Source organism: Myxine glutinosa, chromosome 12 (genome assembly GCF_964187855.1).
Source record: "Myxine glutinosa chromosome 12, kmMyxGlut1.1, whole genome shotgun sequence".
NCBI lineage: Eukaryota > Metazoa > Chordata > Myxini > Myxiniformes > Myxinidae > Myxine > Myxine glutinosa.
This window is the reverse complement of record NC_136272.1, coordinates 30,165,666-30,183,614: the sequence shown is the minus strand read 5'-3', so window position 1 is coordinate 30,183,614 and position 17,949 is coordinate 30,165,666. Positions and strand designations below refer to the sequence as shown.

At 44.6% G+C, this 17,949-nt stretch overlaps 1 protein-coding gene across 1 annotated transcript in view; it reads right to left on the bottom strand.

The window, feature by feature from the left end:
* Nucleotides 1-17,949, bottom strand: part of LOC137437392 (insulin-like growth factor 2 mRNA-binding protein 3-A) — a 180,640-nt gene that overhangs the window by 62,628 nt on the left and 100,063 nt on the right. The window contains exons 3-4 of the mRNA XM_068131709.2: nucleotides 9,216-9,264; nucleotides 6,870-6,921 (exon numbers count right to left, since the gene is read on the bottom strand). Coding sequence (XP_067987810.1) covers nucleotides 6,870-6,921; nucleotides 9,216-9,264 — 101 coding nt within the window. The remainder of the gene's footprint in view (nucleotides 1-6,869; nucleotides 6,922-9,215; nucleotides 9,265-17,949) is intronic.

Here is a 17,949-nt window from a genome sequence, read left to right as displayed (position 1 = left end):
TCGTAAAGCCACCACTCCATGACAAACAGCATTGTCAAGTTAACGGACCATCTCCAGAGGAAGCGGCAATAACTTTTGTAGACGTGCAGCAGTTGTTTTCCACTAATACAGAACCAACAACCCTTATATACCCGATTCTGAAGCCAATCGTCAAATGTACCTGTCCTTACATTTTGTCACGCCACCTGTGATATTATCCTGTTATTGACTTCTTTCTGCGAAAGACAATCAGTGACATGGTTCTTTTGACAAAGAAATCACCGAAGCGTAAAATAAACTCACCAGATTGATATACTGAGTTCAGAAAGTAAACCCGTCAAGGAAAAAAAAAAAATTCCATATTAAATGCCAAGTCTGTATATATATATATATATATATATATATATATATATATATATATATATATATATATATATATATATATATATATATATATATATATATATATATACATACATATATATATACCGGTTACCGGCACTGCCCTCTCTTGGATTAAATCATACCTCTCTGACAGATGCCAGTTCATCTCCATCAATAACTGCAAATCCCCCACTGCTCCCCTCCCCCAAGGTGTCCCCCAAGGTTCAGTTCTTGGCCCCCTCCTCTTCATCCTTTACCTGTCCCCGCTCGGTCACTTAATCCGCCGTCATGGTCTCCAATTCCACTGCTTCGCCGATGACATCCAGCTTTTCATCTCCACGAAGTCGGTCTCCACCGACACCCACTCTATCCTGACAAACTGCATCACTGAAATAAAATCCTGGCTTCAAATCAACTTCCTCAAGCTTAACTGTGATAAATCTGAAATAATCATCATTGGCCCAAAAACGCTCACAAAATCCACCCATAACTTTGCCCTCAACATCGACGGTATCCCAGTATCCACCTCCCCTCACATCCGGAATCTTGGCGTCATCTTTGACCAAACCCTTTCCTTCGACAAATACACTAAACAGATCACAAAGTCAGCCTTCTTTCACCTGAAAAACATTGCCCGTCTCCGCTCATCCCTCTCCTCCACGGCTGCAGAAACCCTCATCCACGCCTTCATCACCTCCCGTCTGGACTACTGCAATAGCCTCCTCTATGGTTCACCCTCAAAACTCACCAATAAACTCCAATACATTCAGAACTCCGCTGCCCGTCTACTCACCCATTCCCGGACCCGTGACCACATCACCCCCGTCCTTTACAAGCTTCACTGGCTCCCCATCCCCCAGAGAATCCAGTACAAAATCCTCCTCTTGACATACAAAGCCCTCCATAACCTGGCCCCATCCTACCTGGCTGACCTCCTCTCCAGACACACTCCCACCCGCAACCTCCGCTCTGCTGGTACCAACCTCCTGACCCCCTCCATCCGGACCAAATTCAGATCCTGGGGGGACAGGGCCTTCTCCATCGCTGCTCCCACCCTCTGGAACTCACTACCTCACACCATCAGAGACTCCTCCTCACTCACCACATTCAAAACATCACTAAAGACCCACCTGTTCAACACTGCATTCAACATTCAACCCACAGCATTTAACCCCTGACTATCTCTTCTCCTTCTCCCTCCTTTTGCTTTAAATATTTCCCTATTGATTCTTGTCTTTTTTGCAATTGTTGTTTTCATGTATTGTTATGCATTATGTTTGCCACTCTGTCAAAGCGCCTTTGGGCTTCTGGAAAAGCGCTATACAAAATAAATGAATTATTATTATTATTATATATATATATATATATATATATATATACATACATATATATATATATATATATATATATATATATATATATATATATATATATATATATATATATATATATATATATATATATATATATATACATATATATATATATTGTTGCGGAAATGAGGATTGTGTTTTTTTTTATTGTGTGTATTATTTATTATTGCTTTATTCTGAGCCCTCCTTGCTCCAGTGTGTATAAAGGTCAAAAGGGCGTCCCGGTAGTTAATTCCATAAAGCATACATTGAAGGACACTATAATATCCCTGTTCAGTAGTTTATATCCTTATTATGTGTTTTAGGGTAAGGCCTTGTCTTCCATTAAAATGACACTCCATTGCACCAAGTGAAAAAGATAGATTCCTTTCATTCGCATTCCCACAAACCTCCATTTCCCCTTTCGTCATGGCCAAGCCTCAATCTGCCAATTACATCCCCTCCAAGTCTCCATTGCCAACTGCACTGGGCAGTTGGCCAGTTTCTTACAGCTGTGGGTTGTTTTCGCCCCAAAGCCGCCATTGAACATGTGCTCGGGTTGGGGAAGAAAGGCGTGCCCGCCCGTCGTCATCAAGGGCGGAGCCAGAGGGTCGCGCGACCAACCAGGGCCGAGGTGAGCACACCGATGGGCGTGTCCTAAAAGCCGGCGGCTTAATCGCCGGAGGCGCTATAAAGGCACGCGCGCAAGAAGTTGCGAGGTCGAGGTCCATGACAGGAGCTTTGGAAAGAGAGCTGAGTTGTGTGGTTTTGGTCAGAGCGGGGGTTGCATTGTGGTGGTCAGTTGTTGCGTTGGTTGCGTTGGGTTGTCGATGGTGAGGAGTGGTCGGACCAAGAAAGAGAAAGAGTTGTTGGACCAAGAGAGCATAGAGAACATCCAAGGAGAGGACATCCCAGAAAGCACCAAGCCTGTTGTAGTCCTGGAAAAGCACGCGACGTCCACAGCAGCAGCAGCAGCGGCGGCCACAGCAGCAACAACACTCAACAGCCGCTTGGGGCCTGGACGGCGGTTTTGAGCAGGGCCGCGAAGGAACGGCGGCTGCTAAACGCGGCGATCGTGCTGCACAATACAACGCCAAGCCATCCACCTCCGCCATTCCTATCATCATTCCCCGTGTGAGTCGTCTTCGTTTGTTCTGTCCTGGGTATTAATTAAGTCTGTTTAGATAAGCTAGCGATTTTCACTGTGTCTCTAAAAGCTTCTGTATATTATTTTCTTATCTTTCCTTCTCCTTGGTTATTTTGAGCCTGTACATCTATCTATAATTCCAGTAATCTCTGTGTGTATGTTTGTATGTTTGTATGTTTGTATGTTTGTATGTTTGTCTGTGACCGCTGTTTCTCGACAACCACGGGTCCGATATACTTGAAACTTGCCAGGTATATTGCTGGGGACCCGAGGATGTGCCTTTTCAAGGTTTGAAATTAATCGGACAAGTAGTTACCGAGCTATGGCGATTTAGCCGTTCGCCGTTCGCTTTGGCGTTGCGAATGGACCAAACCATTTCATGTAAATAGAGGGGGGGGGGGATTGTCACTGTACTCGCAAGCCGTTCGCCGTTCGCTTTGGCGTTGCGAATGGACCAAAACATTTCATGGACCAAACCATTTCATGTAAATAGAGGGGGGGGGGATTGTCACCGTACTCGCACCCACGTACCCACGTACGGGCATTGCACCCACGTACGGGCATGCCCTAGTAGTAAATAAATTTAGTAGTATTTTCAAACCTTTTTGCCTTTGTCTTCCTCTTCTTCACATCCGTGTCGTCTTTGTCTTTTCCCTCATTGAATAGCTGTGGCGCGATCCGGCCAACGTTTGGGAATCGGGTTTAGTCGGGGAAAACTGTTCGGCCGCGGTGCCTCCGCTCGGCAAACCAACATCCTTAACCGCGGACCGTAACAATATATATATATATAAATGTGTGTATATATATATATATATATATATATATATATATATATATATATATATATATATATAAATGTGTGTATATATATATATATATATATATATATATATATATATATATATATATAAATATATATATATATATATATATATATATATATATATCTATATCTATATATGTATCTATATATATATATATATATATATATATATATATATCTATATTATAATAGCCGTAGATGATTCTGTCTGTCTGTCTGTCTGTCTATCTGTTGGGTGTCTGTCCGGGGTGTGGCTTACTCGGTTTGCAGAGTCGCTCCACCCATAGCTCCACCCATTCTGGGAGTGGCTATAAACAAATATCCACCATTTTATTAACTCGCATAGCTTTGAGTCCTGTTTTGTAGGCCCGTGGTGTCTTGCTCTCCCCCAGTTTTATTTCAAATCAAATTCGATAAATCATTTCATTTTTCACAGTCGCTAACATAGTTTTAGACTCGGTTGAAAAAAAACGGGAAGAAAATCCAATGAAAGTTGCCGTTTATAGAACGAAATGAATTCTCAAAGGCCTGTAACTTCAAGGCCATTGAGTCTCTCTCACGCCTTTATCTCCAATCTAACTCACCATATGATTTCATTTTTATCGATGGTTTTACTTTTAGACTCGGTGTCAGCAATAATTGAGAACAATCCACACACGCGGGAAAATGCAGAGATATATTTTTTAAAATCGCGTCATGGTGTATCATACACCGCCCAACATGACACCGCCGGCAATGTGTCGATATATATTAAAAATTCGCTTTTGCTTTTCCGTTATGATATATTACTATTTCGTTTGATGATAGTCGTCACAAAAACGTCAACAATGATGCCGACATATATTTCTTCGTTTTTATTTCATTCAACATATTAGCCGGAAGTAAAATATGTTTCAGGAAATTACCGAGAGATATTTCTTCGTTTTTTTTATTAGTTATGTGCGCATACACTTTAAATAGGTTTATTTGAAATCTTTAATTTTCCACAAACATTCCACACACGCGGGAAAATGCAGAGATATATTTTTTAAAATCGCGTCATGGTGTATCATACACCGCCCAACATGACACCGACGGCAATGTGTCGATATCTATTTTAAATTCGATATATCATTTCATTTTTCACAGTCGCTAACATAGTTTTAGACTCGGTTGAAAAAAAACGAGAAGAAAATCCGATGAAAGTTGCCGTTTATAGAATGAATGTTTATAGAATTTGAATTCTCAAATGCCTGTAACTTCAAGGCCATTGAGTCTCTCTCACGCCTTTATCTCCAATATAACTCACCATCATGGTTTTAGACTCGGTGTCAGCAACGCGGGAAAACGCAGAGATATATTTTTAAAAATACACCATATCACCGCCCAACAGCCAACAAGTATCATACACCGCCCAACATGACACAGACGTCAACATTTCGACATTATCGCTTTTTCTTTAAACCGAGCCGAACCGAATAAACCGAGTGAATTCACCGTTTACCTTTGATGCCAGTCGTCACAAAACGACATATATTTCTTCGTTTTTATTTCACTCAACATTTTTAGCCGGAAGTAAAATTACCGAGAAATTACCGAGTTCAGGAAATTACCGAGACATATTTCTTCGTTTTTTTATTTATTAGTTATTTGCGCATACACTTTAAATAGGTCTATTTGAAATATTAAATTTTCACAATGTAATTTACTTGCCATTTGTCATTTGATAATTATGAGACACTTCCTCTTGAGGATCGTGACAATTCATGCGCTGCGTGGAAACTTCCATTTCCAAAATGGATGAGACGATCGATGAAGAACGCAGACTTGAACAGGATGTAGCAAGAAAACGAATGAGACGGGCGAACGAGTCCATCGACGAACGTCAATGCAAACTTGCGGGGTCACCCGTGGGAATCCCACGGGCATGGATGTGTGTGACATTTCGACATATTGAGTTAGATGCTGCACATTCATTTTTACAAAATGGTTACTGGCAAGTCATCAGATCCAGAAATGGTGTCATGAACACAATTTATTTACGCGCAAGCACGAAAGCAAGACGGGCCGATTTCCGATTCCGACGGGCCGACGGGCGAGATGGGCCGATTTGGAGCAAGAAAAAGAACGAGACGGGAGAAAAACGAGAGAAACGAGACGGGGAAAGCCGATTGGAGAGGCGAGTGAGGCGCGATTGGAGAGGAGTGTGAGGCGCGATTGGAGAGGAGTGTGAGGCACGATTGGAGAGGAGTGTGAGGCACGATTGGAGAGGAGTGATTGGAGGGGAGTGTGAGGCGCGATTGGAGAGGAGTGTGAGGTGCGATTGGAGAGGAGTGTGAGGCGTGATTGGAGAGGAGTGTGAGGCGCGATTGGAGAGGAGTGTGAGGCGCGATTGGAGAGGCGTGTGAGGGATTGGAGAGGAGAGGAGTGTGAGGGATTGGAGAGGTGAGGGTTTGGAAAGGAGAGGGATGTGAGGGTTTGGAGAGGAGAGGAGTGCTAGGTGGAGACAGGAGAGTGTCAGGTGGAGAGGAGTGAGGGGTCACATATTATGTGAAATAAATAAAGTGTTCATCACACCATTTCTGGATCTGATGACTTGCCAGTAACCATTTTGTAAAAATGAATGTGCAGCATCTAACTCAATATGTCGAAATGTCACACACATCCATGCCCGTGGGATTCCCACGGGTGACCCCGCTAGTATAATTATAATATAATATAATATGTACAGGCTGGCACGATAGCCCAGAGGTACGCACACTCCTCTCCGAGTTATCTAGCCCAAGTTTGAATCCCGACCTATGTATAAACTCATACTGATGTTTTGCATGCAAGGCAAAAAGCACATCACTGTGTGCGCTGTCATTTGATTGGGTGTGAAGGTCACATCACATGACATCACATCAGTCGCATCACATCAGTTAGCTTAAATCGGTGGATGCTAGAGATTCCACAGTGTCTTTCCCAAAGAGTCGGTGAGTTATCACCGTAACCGTGAACAGATGACAAATTCCTGCAAAAGTTATCTCCAGTTGAGCGTCAGGCCTGTCTACCATTTGGTGAAAAACTTGGGCGAAGAATGATTCCCAAAATTCTTCACAAGAAGGCGAGAATAATTTGAAGCCATTAAAGAAGTAGCAGTGCAGCAAGACAAATAATTGCTAGACACCTAGCAAGAAAGATAAGCATGACCGAACAAACTTACCTTGGTCACAACTCTCCACCGTTCCATATTGTGCAAGCAAACTGTCAAGTGCCTTCAAAAAGAGAAAGTATCATTACAACAGGGCCACAACAATTTTGTAAGCAATAAATAATCCCATTAGCATTATAATAAGATGTCTTTCAATCCCGACAAATCTCACAATGTTATGCTGTCTCTCCGAAAAGACTTTCTGGTGAACCTTCCCATCTACTTCCTGAACAAAACTCTCAAAGAAGTTCAGTCACTCAAGCTTTTGGGCCTCATTACCAGCCATGCTATTTGTTGGGTAAACCACACGTCTAAATCATGTGATCTTGCGTGGGCATGATCGATGCCAAAGTGAGCTGGAGTTTCTCGGTTTTATGGTGGTATGATTAGAGATATGTCTGTGGGTTTGTGTCATTTACAGTCGATGTACAGTGATTGGTAGGAAGGTCGTAACAGTCATTCAGAACAGGTTTTAATCATGCATAATTTCCCTGTATTCACCATCATTTAGGTGGAAATTAACCCAGACATAACAAAAGATAACTCGAAAGACCAAAAAAAAAAAAAAGAGATCGATCCTTGAAAGCAGCTGCAAAGACGTACGGTCACAAATCCTCACTCGATATACAGATGAGATTGCCGAAATCAATGATGCAAAGCATCAAAATAAACAATAATTTTATTATTCCCTGCGCTTTTGCATCACTCTGGTGCTGAAATACACAACCCGGTTCAAATACATCTGTGCCGCTGAGGAAGGCGCTGTGTGTTAGTGTTGCCTAGCAACCAGTTAAGAGTGTAAACTCTGGTCTTAAATGTAAAGCTTGTATTTGTAAAAAGTCAAAGAAATATAAACTTGCAATCTGCAAGCTTGACTGATTTTATCGTTTGCCCAGGCTCTATCCTTTTTCAAGCAAGTAAGCAGCAGCAGTTCCATTTGAGGTTACCTCTTCAAAATAACCTCAGAGTGGGTCCTGGTGTCCGTCCATCTGTATGACCATTAGCATTTGACTCCAACATCTCACAAACTACCTCACCGATATGGACCAAACTTGGTATGATGCATCAGGACAGCAATGTCTCAGGGGGTTGTTGCCCCATCCTGAAACACCCCATATAGAGCGGATAAAAGGGGGGTTTGCCCCAAATATTGGTATTTCATTCAAAAATCTTCTCAGAAACCACCAGACAGATCCAGACCAAACTCGCCACAAGGCATCGGGGCCATGCTCTAAGCTCAAGGTGTGTTCCTCATGGCCGTATCTCGCCTGGAAAGGGGGCCACAGTCTCCGTCCCCTAATCCCTCATATTCACAAAACATATTTTCCTCACAAACTACATGACCGATATGGACCAAATTTGGTACGATATATCAGAACATTAAGGTATCATGGAGTTGTGCTCCCCATCTTGATCCACCCCGATAAGAGGTTGAAAAGGGGGGTTTCACCTCAAATTAAGGTCAATTTTTTTTTTAATCTTCGAAACCATGCGGAAATAACCGTCATTCCCCCACGGGGCTATTTTTGGAAGTTGTTCGTATGATTCAGCCAGGTTGACACGCAGAACTCCCAGACATAGTGTCCACTCTAACCATTACACCACCAAGACTGGTAGTGAAGTTGTGATGAAATTGTGAAAACATACCATTCTGTCATCCAAAGTGCAAAGGTCTACGTAGTTTCTGGGTTTTAGAGTAGTGCGATTTGAAAAGTGTCTGTGGGTTTTGGTCGTTCACAAATGATGTAGTTGTTTGTCGTTAAGACGATTTCCACTGTTTTCACCTCCGCCACCGAAGGTGGACCGAGGTTGCATATTCACTCCTGTTGGTCTGCCACTTGCAAAATCGGAGATTCTCAAGTATATTTGTTGGTCTGTTCTATTATTCTGTTTGTCTATTTGTCTGTCTGTCTGTCTGCCATCACGTACAGGTCGCATTTTACTCTGATCGTCACAAAACATAACCACCTGGTAGAGGTAGTCACAAACCAAAAAATAGCATAGCAATAGCAATAGTTTAGAGGGCATACCTTGTTTATCCGTCTCCATCTATTTTCTCTCTACGCCCTGCTATTGACGATTCCCCCTTCTCCTGCTGCTCCTTTTATGTTATGTTATGTCCTGACCCGCTCTGTGTGCTCGCTCTACCACGAGCCTTGTCCATGTATATGAAAACATTTGTCACTCACCAGATTTACCACGACAATGCATGTGGTGAATAGTATATGGTGAGCAATCAAAAGAGAAAAGTCAAGTTAAACAATGAAGTTTGAGACAAATATCATGTCATGCAGTAAATGATAACCTTTTGAGTGTGCTATGTGTGGTGAGTGGTGGTAGAACTTCAAACGAGCTTACCTCCCATTGTAGGTGTGCTGGAATGTTCCTCACAAGAATACGCCGACTTCTGTGGAACGGCAAAGTATTCTTGAATTAATAAAAACCCAACATACCACATGACTAGGTGCCTGTGTTATGCCACCAATGTAATGATGGTCTACTCTTCTACAATCAACCCACAGGTAAAACCGCTACTGCAGAGAATTGATTATACTAGGCATGCCTCCCTGATGGGATTAATCACTTCGCTGTGTTTAATCAAAAGAAGAGCGCATGTTCTACTTCACAAATATATTGTATGTCTACCTATGAGTGTCAATGAGGATGTAAAATGAAGTCAAACACACAAAAATGATCTTTTATAGAAAGTTATCGCCATGGTTGTGGTTGTTATTTTTTTTGTTGTGCTCCTTCCATGCACTTTTATATATTTATTTTATATTACCTCGAGAAGTATTACTATATTTCCTTTTGTGTGCTCCTATTATGTCCTGCTGTCGTAGAATAAAAATGTACACCGTTGGAATGGCTACGTTGAAGGTCGAGGTCCCGCTTCTTCTTCCTCAATCCTGTAAACAAGGGCTTTTAAAACAGGAAAGTTTGAGATTTAACGGACACCATTTTTTGTTCCAAGTAAATGGATTATTACCTTTCCAACGGTACCATTTGTATTACTTTATGACAGCAAAAACTCTTTAGAATAAAAAGTTACAGACGGGAAACTGGAATCCTTTTATATAGAGAGATACCTAACTGTTAACATGGTAAACCGGCTATGAATTCTCATGGTATAAGCCGTAAGGAATGATTATGTATATAATGGAGCAAACGCGTATATGGATATACATGTCAAGGGACCGGCTTTGTCCGCGATTCTTCTCCGACTACGACGGCGTGCGTGCGTTTCTTTAACTGCAAACGCACCCTTGCCTGTTCGTCATTTGCAGTCGGTATTATAACTTTTGTAAACCTTCGTTTAGGGGACGTTTTCCAGCAAAAACACACATTCCACCCCTTATGGACAGCCATATACTTTGTCTTCACACTCAATGGTGTTTCACCAAATGGCTCCGTGGTTAAATCGCACACCTAGGGAAATGCATGTCCTATGTTTGAATCTCGCTGGCATCAATTTTTTTTTTAATATGCGTTTTGTTCAACACCATAAGTAAGCAAACCTGACAGTTTCAAAGCAGGAGAAGTATATTTAAGTTCAGCTGACACACACGTACACACACACGCACAAGTTCTTCCTGGTGGATGGGTTTTTTAAATCTCCATTTTGCACCACGAGCAAGCGACCTTGACATCGTCTCAAATTAGGAGCAAGTTATTCTGGAACTGCAGTACCACACGTGGATGAATAATCAGCTCTACTACACAATGTATAGGCCTACTGCAGTGAACCAGGTCAAGATGACAAGGACCTTTGTGAACCAGGTCAAGATGACAAGGACCTTTATGAACCAGGTCAACACAAACAAAGAGCTTTGTCTTGATATATTACATGTAAGTTCAACCACAGTGCCAAACGCTACAACTTTGTCAACATCTTTAGGCCAGGTAAGTGATATTCAACCAGATATCGCACCCGTGTTTTTATGGGTTTGAGGTAGTACATATACATATACTGTATACTAGCAAAGCAACGCCGGATCCCTACTCCAATCCCTTCCCTTTCCATCTCCCAAGTCCCACCCCACTCCTTCCGCTCCCACCTCCACCCTTTCTCTCCCTCCTCCCACCTTTGCCCTTCCCCTCCATCCTTCCACAAAGGTACCCGGCATGGCCCAGGATCTAATGTACCATGATTGACCACAATTGGACTACCACGATTAAGCACATATGTGTAGACAACCATTTTACCAAGCTGTAAAATGCTGTTCTCCTCCTCTTCCCTTGATAAGGGGTGAGGTCCGATGGCACCAAGCTCCTGTCCTGCCTTGACAACGATACTCCTCCACTCCCCTCTCTCCTCAGTCAAATCTCTCCACCCTTACTGATATCCCTCTTCACACAATCCTCCCATCTCAAACACAGTCTACCTCTTTTCTTCCTACCTTGTTCCCTCAACCTATCCGCTCCCTTTGCCATTCTCTCTTCCCCTATCCACACCAAATGTCTAGCCCATCTCAGCCAACATTTCACCAATCTCCCCCATCAAATCATCTGCACACTAATCTCCTCCCTCAGTTCATCCGTTCTCCTTCTATCCACACTCTTCACTCCCGCAATCCTCTTGGCCCAATTCTCGCAAATCTGCAGCCTCTGTCGTCTCTCTGTCAGTGTCAGTGAAAATATTGAACATTAATACAGAATATTGAACAGAAAGAAGAAGAAAAGAACCACCTTTATAGGCCATTTTTCCACCGCAGAGCAGGGGTTGGACTTTTTCGGGCACCGTGGTCCCCTTTTTGAAGCAATGTTTTATGGCCGGATGCCCTTCCTGCCACCAACCCTGTTAGTCGCCTCTTGTGACACACAGGGAATTACCAGTGAACTGGTACTCAATTTGCCGACCTCGGAAGGATGACAGGCTGAGTCAACCCCCCTGGCGTTAATTCAGCAATCGTCCAGGATTCGAACCCAGGATCCTAGGATCCCAAGCCGGCACCCTAACCGCTAAGCCAACACCAGGCTTCTGAATATTGAACAGAAATAGCAACAAAATTGAAAATATTATTGTAATGCTTTTGGGTAGGCAATATAAAATGTTTTGTTTTTTTGCTTTTTTTTCATCAAGGGCCGGATGGATGATCAATTGGTTGGAGGATGCTCTATACTATATAGAACATTTATACTGATCAAATCCCTTGTTTTAAAACGTCCACAGGGTGTATATTTGGTGAAGTTAGCCAAGGTGGTAACTTTTTTTAAATACAAACTCTTCTTTCACCCTTGAGAGTTATGACATTAGATGAGCAGTAAAATTACCTTTAAAGCAATGTTGTGGCTGTGTTTGTACTTTTTTTGGTGTTTGAATAATTAGCGATTAGAGCATTTGAGAGATCAATTTGAATTAACACCACCACTTGGCATCTCGGCAATTTATCTCTGGCAGTCTTGTCGCCCAATAGGGAGAGTATATATGAAACCCGCATATGGAGATAACTAAAACACTCTCTCACACACACACACACACACACACACACACACACACACACACACACACACACTCTCACTCTCACACTCTCTCTCTCTCTCTCTCTCTCTCTCTCTCTCTCTGTAAGGAGATGCTGGAGTGCATTCTCCTGGTAGACATAATAATACTAGAACAGCACTCAGTAAAGCGCATAACTCCGCCAGATTGACCAGTTTACGTTTTGTATCCCATAGGCCGGATCTGCATCCATACTTTAACCAAAATTGAATCGGCTTGTTCTTGTCACCTAGCCAACTCATCCACCAAGTTTCGTCCAAATATGTCTACAACGTTTTAAAACACCATGCCACATATAGTTTTTGGCCCGATCTCTTAATGGTGAAGAAACATTTGTGGATTAAAGAATCCAGATGTGGATCTGGATCTTCACCAAAATCGAATCAATTTCGGTCCCATGAGTTTTGTCCAAATCCATCCATAACTTTTTGAGATATCCTACTCACAGACAGACAGACAAACAGGGGTGAAAACATCACCTCCGTCCACCTCCGGTGGCGGAGGTAACAAATAAATCAGTGTTTGAAGAAAAAAAAATCGACCACAATGTACATGAGAAGCACTGATGCCAACTGTACATTGTCCATAAACGATAAAATCACACAGACACCTCTGTAATCACACCGTCAAAAAACCGAGAAACACTCGATCCCTTCATGAGGGATTGTGTACGTGCAAAATCACATGATGTACCATTGTCTTCTGTCATTGAATCCTCTGTGAATGAACGAAGCCGACTTTTGTTTCTGGATATTCTTGTTTACAAACATTTATGGACAGTTTTGTGATTACCTCCGCCACCATTATGTTTTCACCCCCTTTCTGTCTGTTTGTCTGTGAGCGGGATATCTCAAAAAGTTGACAGATTTGGACGAAATTTGGTGGACAGTTTTGGGTGTTTGGCAAAGATGACTTGGTTAGAATTTGGTAAAGTTATGGATCCAGAACCGGATACTGGAATGTTTTAAAGTGATTCTTCACATTGAGAGATACGACCAAAAACGATATGCAGTCTAGAATGATATTTCAAAAAGTTGTGGACAAGCTATGACAAAACCAGGTGGATAGGTTGGTTAGGTGACAAGAAAGCCGATTAAATTCTGGTTCATGTCCGAATCCAGATCCGGCCTCTCGGTGGGATACAAAACCTAAACTGTTCAGCCTCGCGGAGATATCGCTCTACCAAGTGCCGTTCTAGTTTTCACCTGGAATCCTGGCTTCAAGTTGCACAAAATCAGTCTGCAAAATTTCAGCTTTCCAGCTCACCTAGAAAGTACTAAACATTAATATTGTTGCGAATATGGAATTTGGCCTCCATATCCGCTTGTAAATATTCCCCTATTTTCTCCAATACTCCCCAACTTTCCCCAATCCCCCATTCCCTAGTCCCATTGCATGTAAATAACAATCAGTAGAGCCGACCTTCCCCTTATTCCCCCATTAAATGTCGTGCCCAGGTCCACCGCACCACACGTAGACAACTTTCGGACATCTTCCTAGTTATTCTTAATCTATGTCAGCTAAGGCCTCGTTTCCATTAATTATGACTCTTCGTTGCACCAGAATGTGATTATATGGCACCAGTAGTGAGTTTAGGACCTTCCCATACCTCCTCCCATCTTCTTCCCCAAACAACAACAACAACAACAACTACAGCTACAACAACAACCACAACAACTACAGCTACAACAACAACAACAACAACTACAGCAACAACAACAACAACTACAACAACGGCGCGCGCGGGGAGTGTGCGTCCTCCCTCCGGCTCGGTTAGCCGCCATTATCCATGCGCCCCACGGGGTTACCACGAAGGGGCTAGCTGTCAGCTCCTCGTCAAGGGCGGAGCCTGGTAAACCCCCCCCGCACCCAATAAGAAGGGCGGACCGATTCCATCTGGGCGGAGCTAACGAGCCGAGGGCGTGTCACTCCCCGCCGGATATACGCAGCCGCTTGCCGGACGTGACGTCAGATGCGCCTCAGCTTGGAGACTGGAGAGAGAAGCCACCGCCACCCCCAGCGCGACGATACCTCCCCGCATCTCTGGACCGGACCGAGTCGATTCTGCCTTGAGCCAAGAGTGCACCTTGAGCCATCGCGACCTGCCTTTCCTTTTCATCAACCCCCGTGTGAGTCAGCATTTTGTCCCGTGTGTCTGTCGTCTGTCCGGGGTTAATATAAGAGTGTGTCTAAGTGCCCACCTTCCTATGTTTCCCTCTTGTCCCTGTAATCTAAACCTTCCGCATTATTGTAATAACAACCTTTGAGAACCGTATCCCTGGTGTCGTGTCGTATTAATTCCAGCCGTGTGTCTTCTTTTTCCTTCATTGGTCTAGCATAGCGCTATTAGTCAACGTTCGGGCACAATCGGGTAACTTGTGCAGACGTGGTCATACCATAAAACCGCTCGGGAAATAACATCCAAGCCACGTCTGTAACAATTGGTGTCGAGGAGTGGAATTCGAACCCGGGACTAAATTAGTTAGGCCCAAATTTTGGGAGGGAAAATCGATTCGGAGCGCGTTTCCCGCGCGAAATTATAACGGCGAAATTTCAATTTGTTTTACGAAAATAAAAAATAAAAACCGAATTTTGAAAGTCGCGCTATGGCGGATCAAGACAGCTGGGGTCCGGTAAAGGAGAGTGAGGTAGGGTCGATCCAGGACCAAAATGAGGGACAGGAGGAGAGCGAAGCAGTGAGGGCGGCAGGTTCGCAAAATAGCGCCGTCACGCACGAAGAAGCGGGCGCGCAAAATGGCGCCTCGCTGGTCACCGTGCCCGCGACCGAAGTAGCGCCGCTGGGAAGATTGGAACTTTTTTTTATACAAATGACGGCCCTTATGGAAAAGAATAGTGAGCGATTGGAAAACCAAATGGGGGTAATGGGAAACCAAATGGGGGTAATGAGGGACGAAGCGAGGGGTACCAGTGAGAAGTTAGACAATAATTTTGAGGAGTTAGACAAGAAAATTGGGAAGTTAGACAATAATTTTGAGGAGTTAGACAACGGGATAAAAGAAGTAAAGAATGGGTTAACGGGGGTAGAAAACAGAATGGCCGCTCAAGAGAATCAGATAGAGGGAGTGAAACATGGGTTAACGGGGGTAGAAAACAGAATGGCCGCTCAAGAGAATCAAATGGAAGGGATGCAAAAGGGGTTAGAGGGGTTAGAAAACAGTATGGAAGGCAAATTGAGGGACATGAGGGACCAAGCGGAAAGGGAAGTTAAACAAATGGAGCAGCAGATAGAGGGGGTCAGAATGGGGGTAGAAACCAAACTGGATGCTCACAGGGAGGAAATGGAGCAGATGAGGGTGGCATCTGGGCAGGAGATGCAAGTGATGGGAGAAGAGATCAGAAGAGGAGTGAGTGAGGAGGTCGGAGGAGTGCGCGAGGAGGTGAGGCACTGTGAGGAGCACATGGAAAAGGAGGTGAGAAAGGGGACTGTAAAGTTACAAGGGGGCATAGAGGACCTGACGCAGGAGGTGGAACAGCTGACGGAGGGACAAAAAGAACTAGTGGAGCAGGTTCAAAGGAACACTGCGGTATTAGGAGGGTTAAAAGTGACACAGAAAGAACTAAAAAACGACTTGATAGCGACAAAGAGGGAATGTCAGATGGTACGTGAGGGACTGACAACGAGGTTGGACGAGGTGATAGAGGTAATGGAGACGAAGGACCGGCAGGTGAGGACGCACATGGAAACGGTCAAGGTAGCCTTGGAGGACGAGCTTGAGGAGACGTACCGGGGAATAAAAGAGGTGAAGCACAAATTAGAAGAAGTGGAAGAAGGGATGAGTGAAATTAAGAAGCGACGGAGAGGGGATAAGAAGGAGATAAAGGAGGAGATAAAAGAATTGGTCCAAAGTCTGTGTTTGGATCGTGATGATGTGCTCATTAACCGGATGAGGGATTCGCAGGTGATGGAGGAGAAGCGAAGAGGAAGAGGACCCGGTGTAAGTGGTGACCAATATGGTCGTGCGTATGATGCGCCAGGGGATTTAATAAGCTTGGGGGTCGAGATGGACCCGGGTGTTCGTGAGAGGCCGTTGGTGAAGTGTGCGACAGGTCTGGTGTGCGAAAGAGGAGGTGTGCGAGAAAGTCCGACTCTGGGGTGTGTGAGGAAAAAGTGTGTGCCAAGGAGTGAGGGTGTTGGCGAGAATGAGTCGGTCGTAGCGTGTGTGCGAGGGAGCACATGGAAGCGCGGTGTGGTGAGTGTTACAGAGGGTGTGACGGGAGAGTGTGTGCAGGAGTGTGCGCGAGAAAGGTGTGTAACGGACAGGTGCCTGAGGAAAGAGTGCGCTGTCAAGAGTAAGGGTGAGTGCGCTGTCAAGAATGGTGGTGAGAGTAGTGAGAGTGACATGGAGCGTGAGTTAGTTGTGACAGGTGAGCGAGGATGTACACCTGGGATGGAAGGATGCACACCTGGAATGGTGGAGCGTGAGTGGGAATGCACGCTGGAGTTGGTGGTGAGGCACGTGGTTGGGTGTGCGAATGAGGGCACACCTGTGATTGTCACAGAGGAGGTGACCGAGGAGGGGGCGCGAAGAGGTGTATGGGTGAGGTGTGCGAGCAACGAATGTGTGCCAAAGTGTTCGGTGGTCAGGTGTGTGACCAAGGCTGTGAGTGGAATGGGTGTGCCTGGGTGTGTAAGGAAAGGTACGAGGAGCATGAGCACGGCTGGATGTGTGAGCAAGGAACGGGCTGCGGGATGTAAGCATGCAGGTGAAGCATCGACGTTAGACGGGGTAGAGTTTAGAACGACTTATAGCCGAATCGGGCCCTCGGTGCGTGCTGGGCCTCGCTTTGAACGGCCGCGTCCGTGCTCCACCAGGCGGAGCGGGCGGCAGGATAGGAAGGGTCGTCATGGCGACCACTTTTTGGTGAGGCATTCCGGCAGGCCGAGATCGAGCCATGGGATGGCTCCGTGCCGAGATGGTGCGTGGGATCTCGGCCCGGGTAAGCCCCCGTCCCTGCACCGAGTGCCGGACGCATCCAGCCGCTGGCACAAAACAACCAGCATCCATTGCTTGGCTTTACGAAGCCGGGCTTTGGACAGGGATTGGCGCACCGAGAGGATGTAATAAGTAGACGGATGATGATGGTAGTGATTTGATACGAAATTAATAATAGTGGGTAGAATTGGCAGTAAATGGAAAATTTTTGAATTGGTTGGAATTTGGTGTGCCAAATTGATAGAGAGACCCCCGATGTGGTGGGATGGCAAATCCACCATCCCTCACAGTGGGGGGCAAAGGAGCAATAGCTTATGGGGTGTATGGCAGTGAAAACTAGCCCGGGTGGGTTAGGTTATATGTGTGTAGGGATCTAGCGAAGATTGACATTAGGTAACGTTAAGATTAGTTAGTGACTGATACCTGTAGTGGGGACGCAGGTAGATTAGTATGGATGATAATGACGAGGGAGCGCAATAGTTTAAAGGGACGACTGGGAAGCGCAAGTTTCAGAAGGGAGTAGTTAGCTGAGATGATGCCGTGTTTGTGAGAATTGAACAGGTGTGATTGCACAGGTGTGCAACTGGACAGGTGTGTGGAGCAGTGTATGAGTAGTGAGTGTGTGGATCAGCGCGAA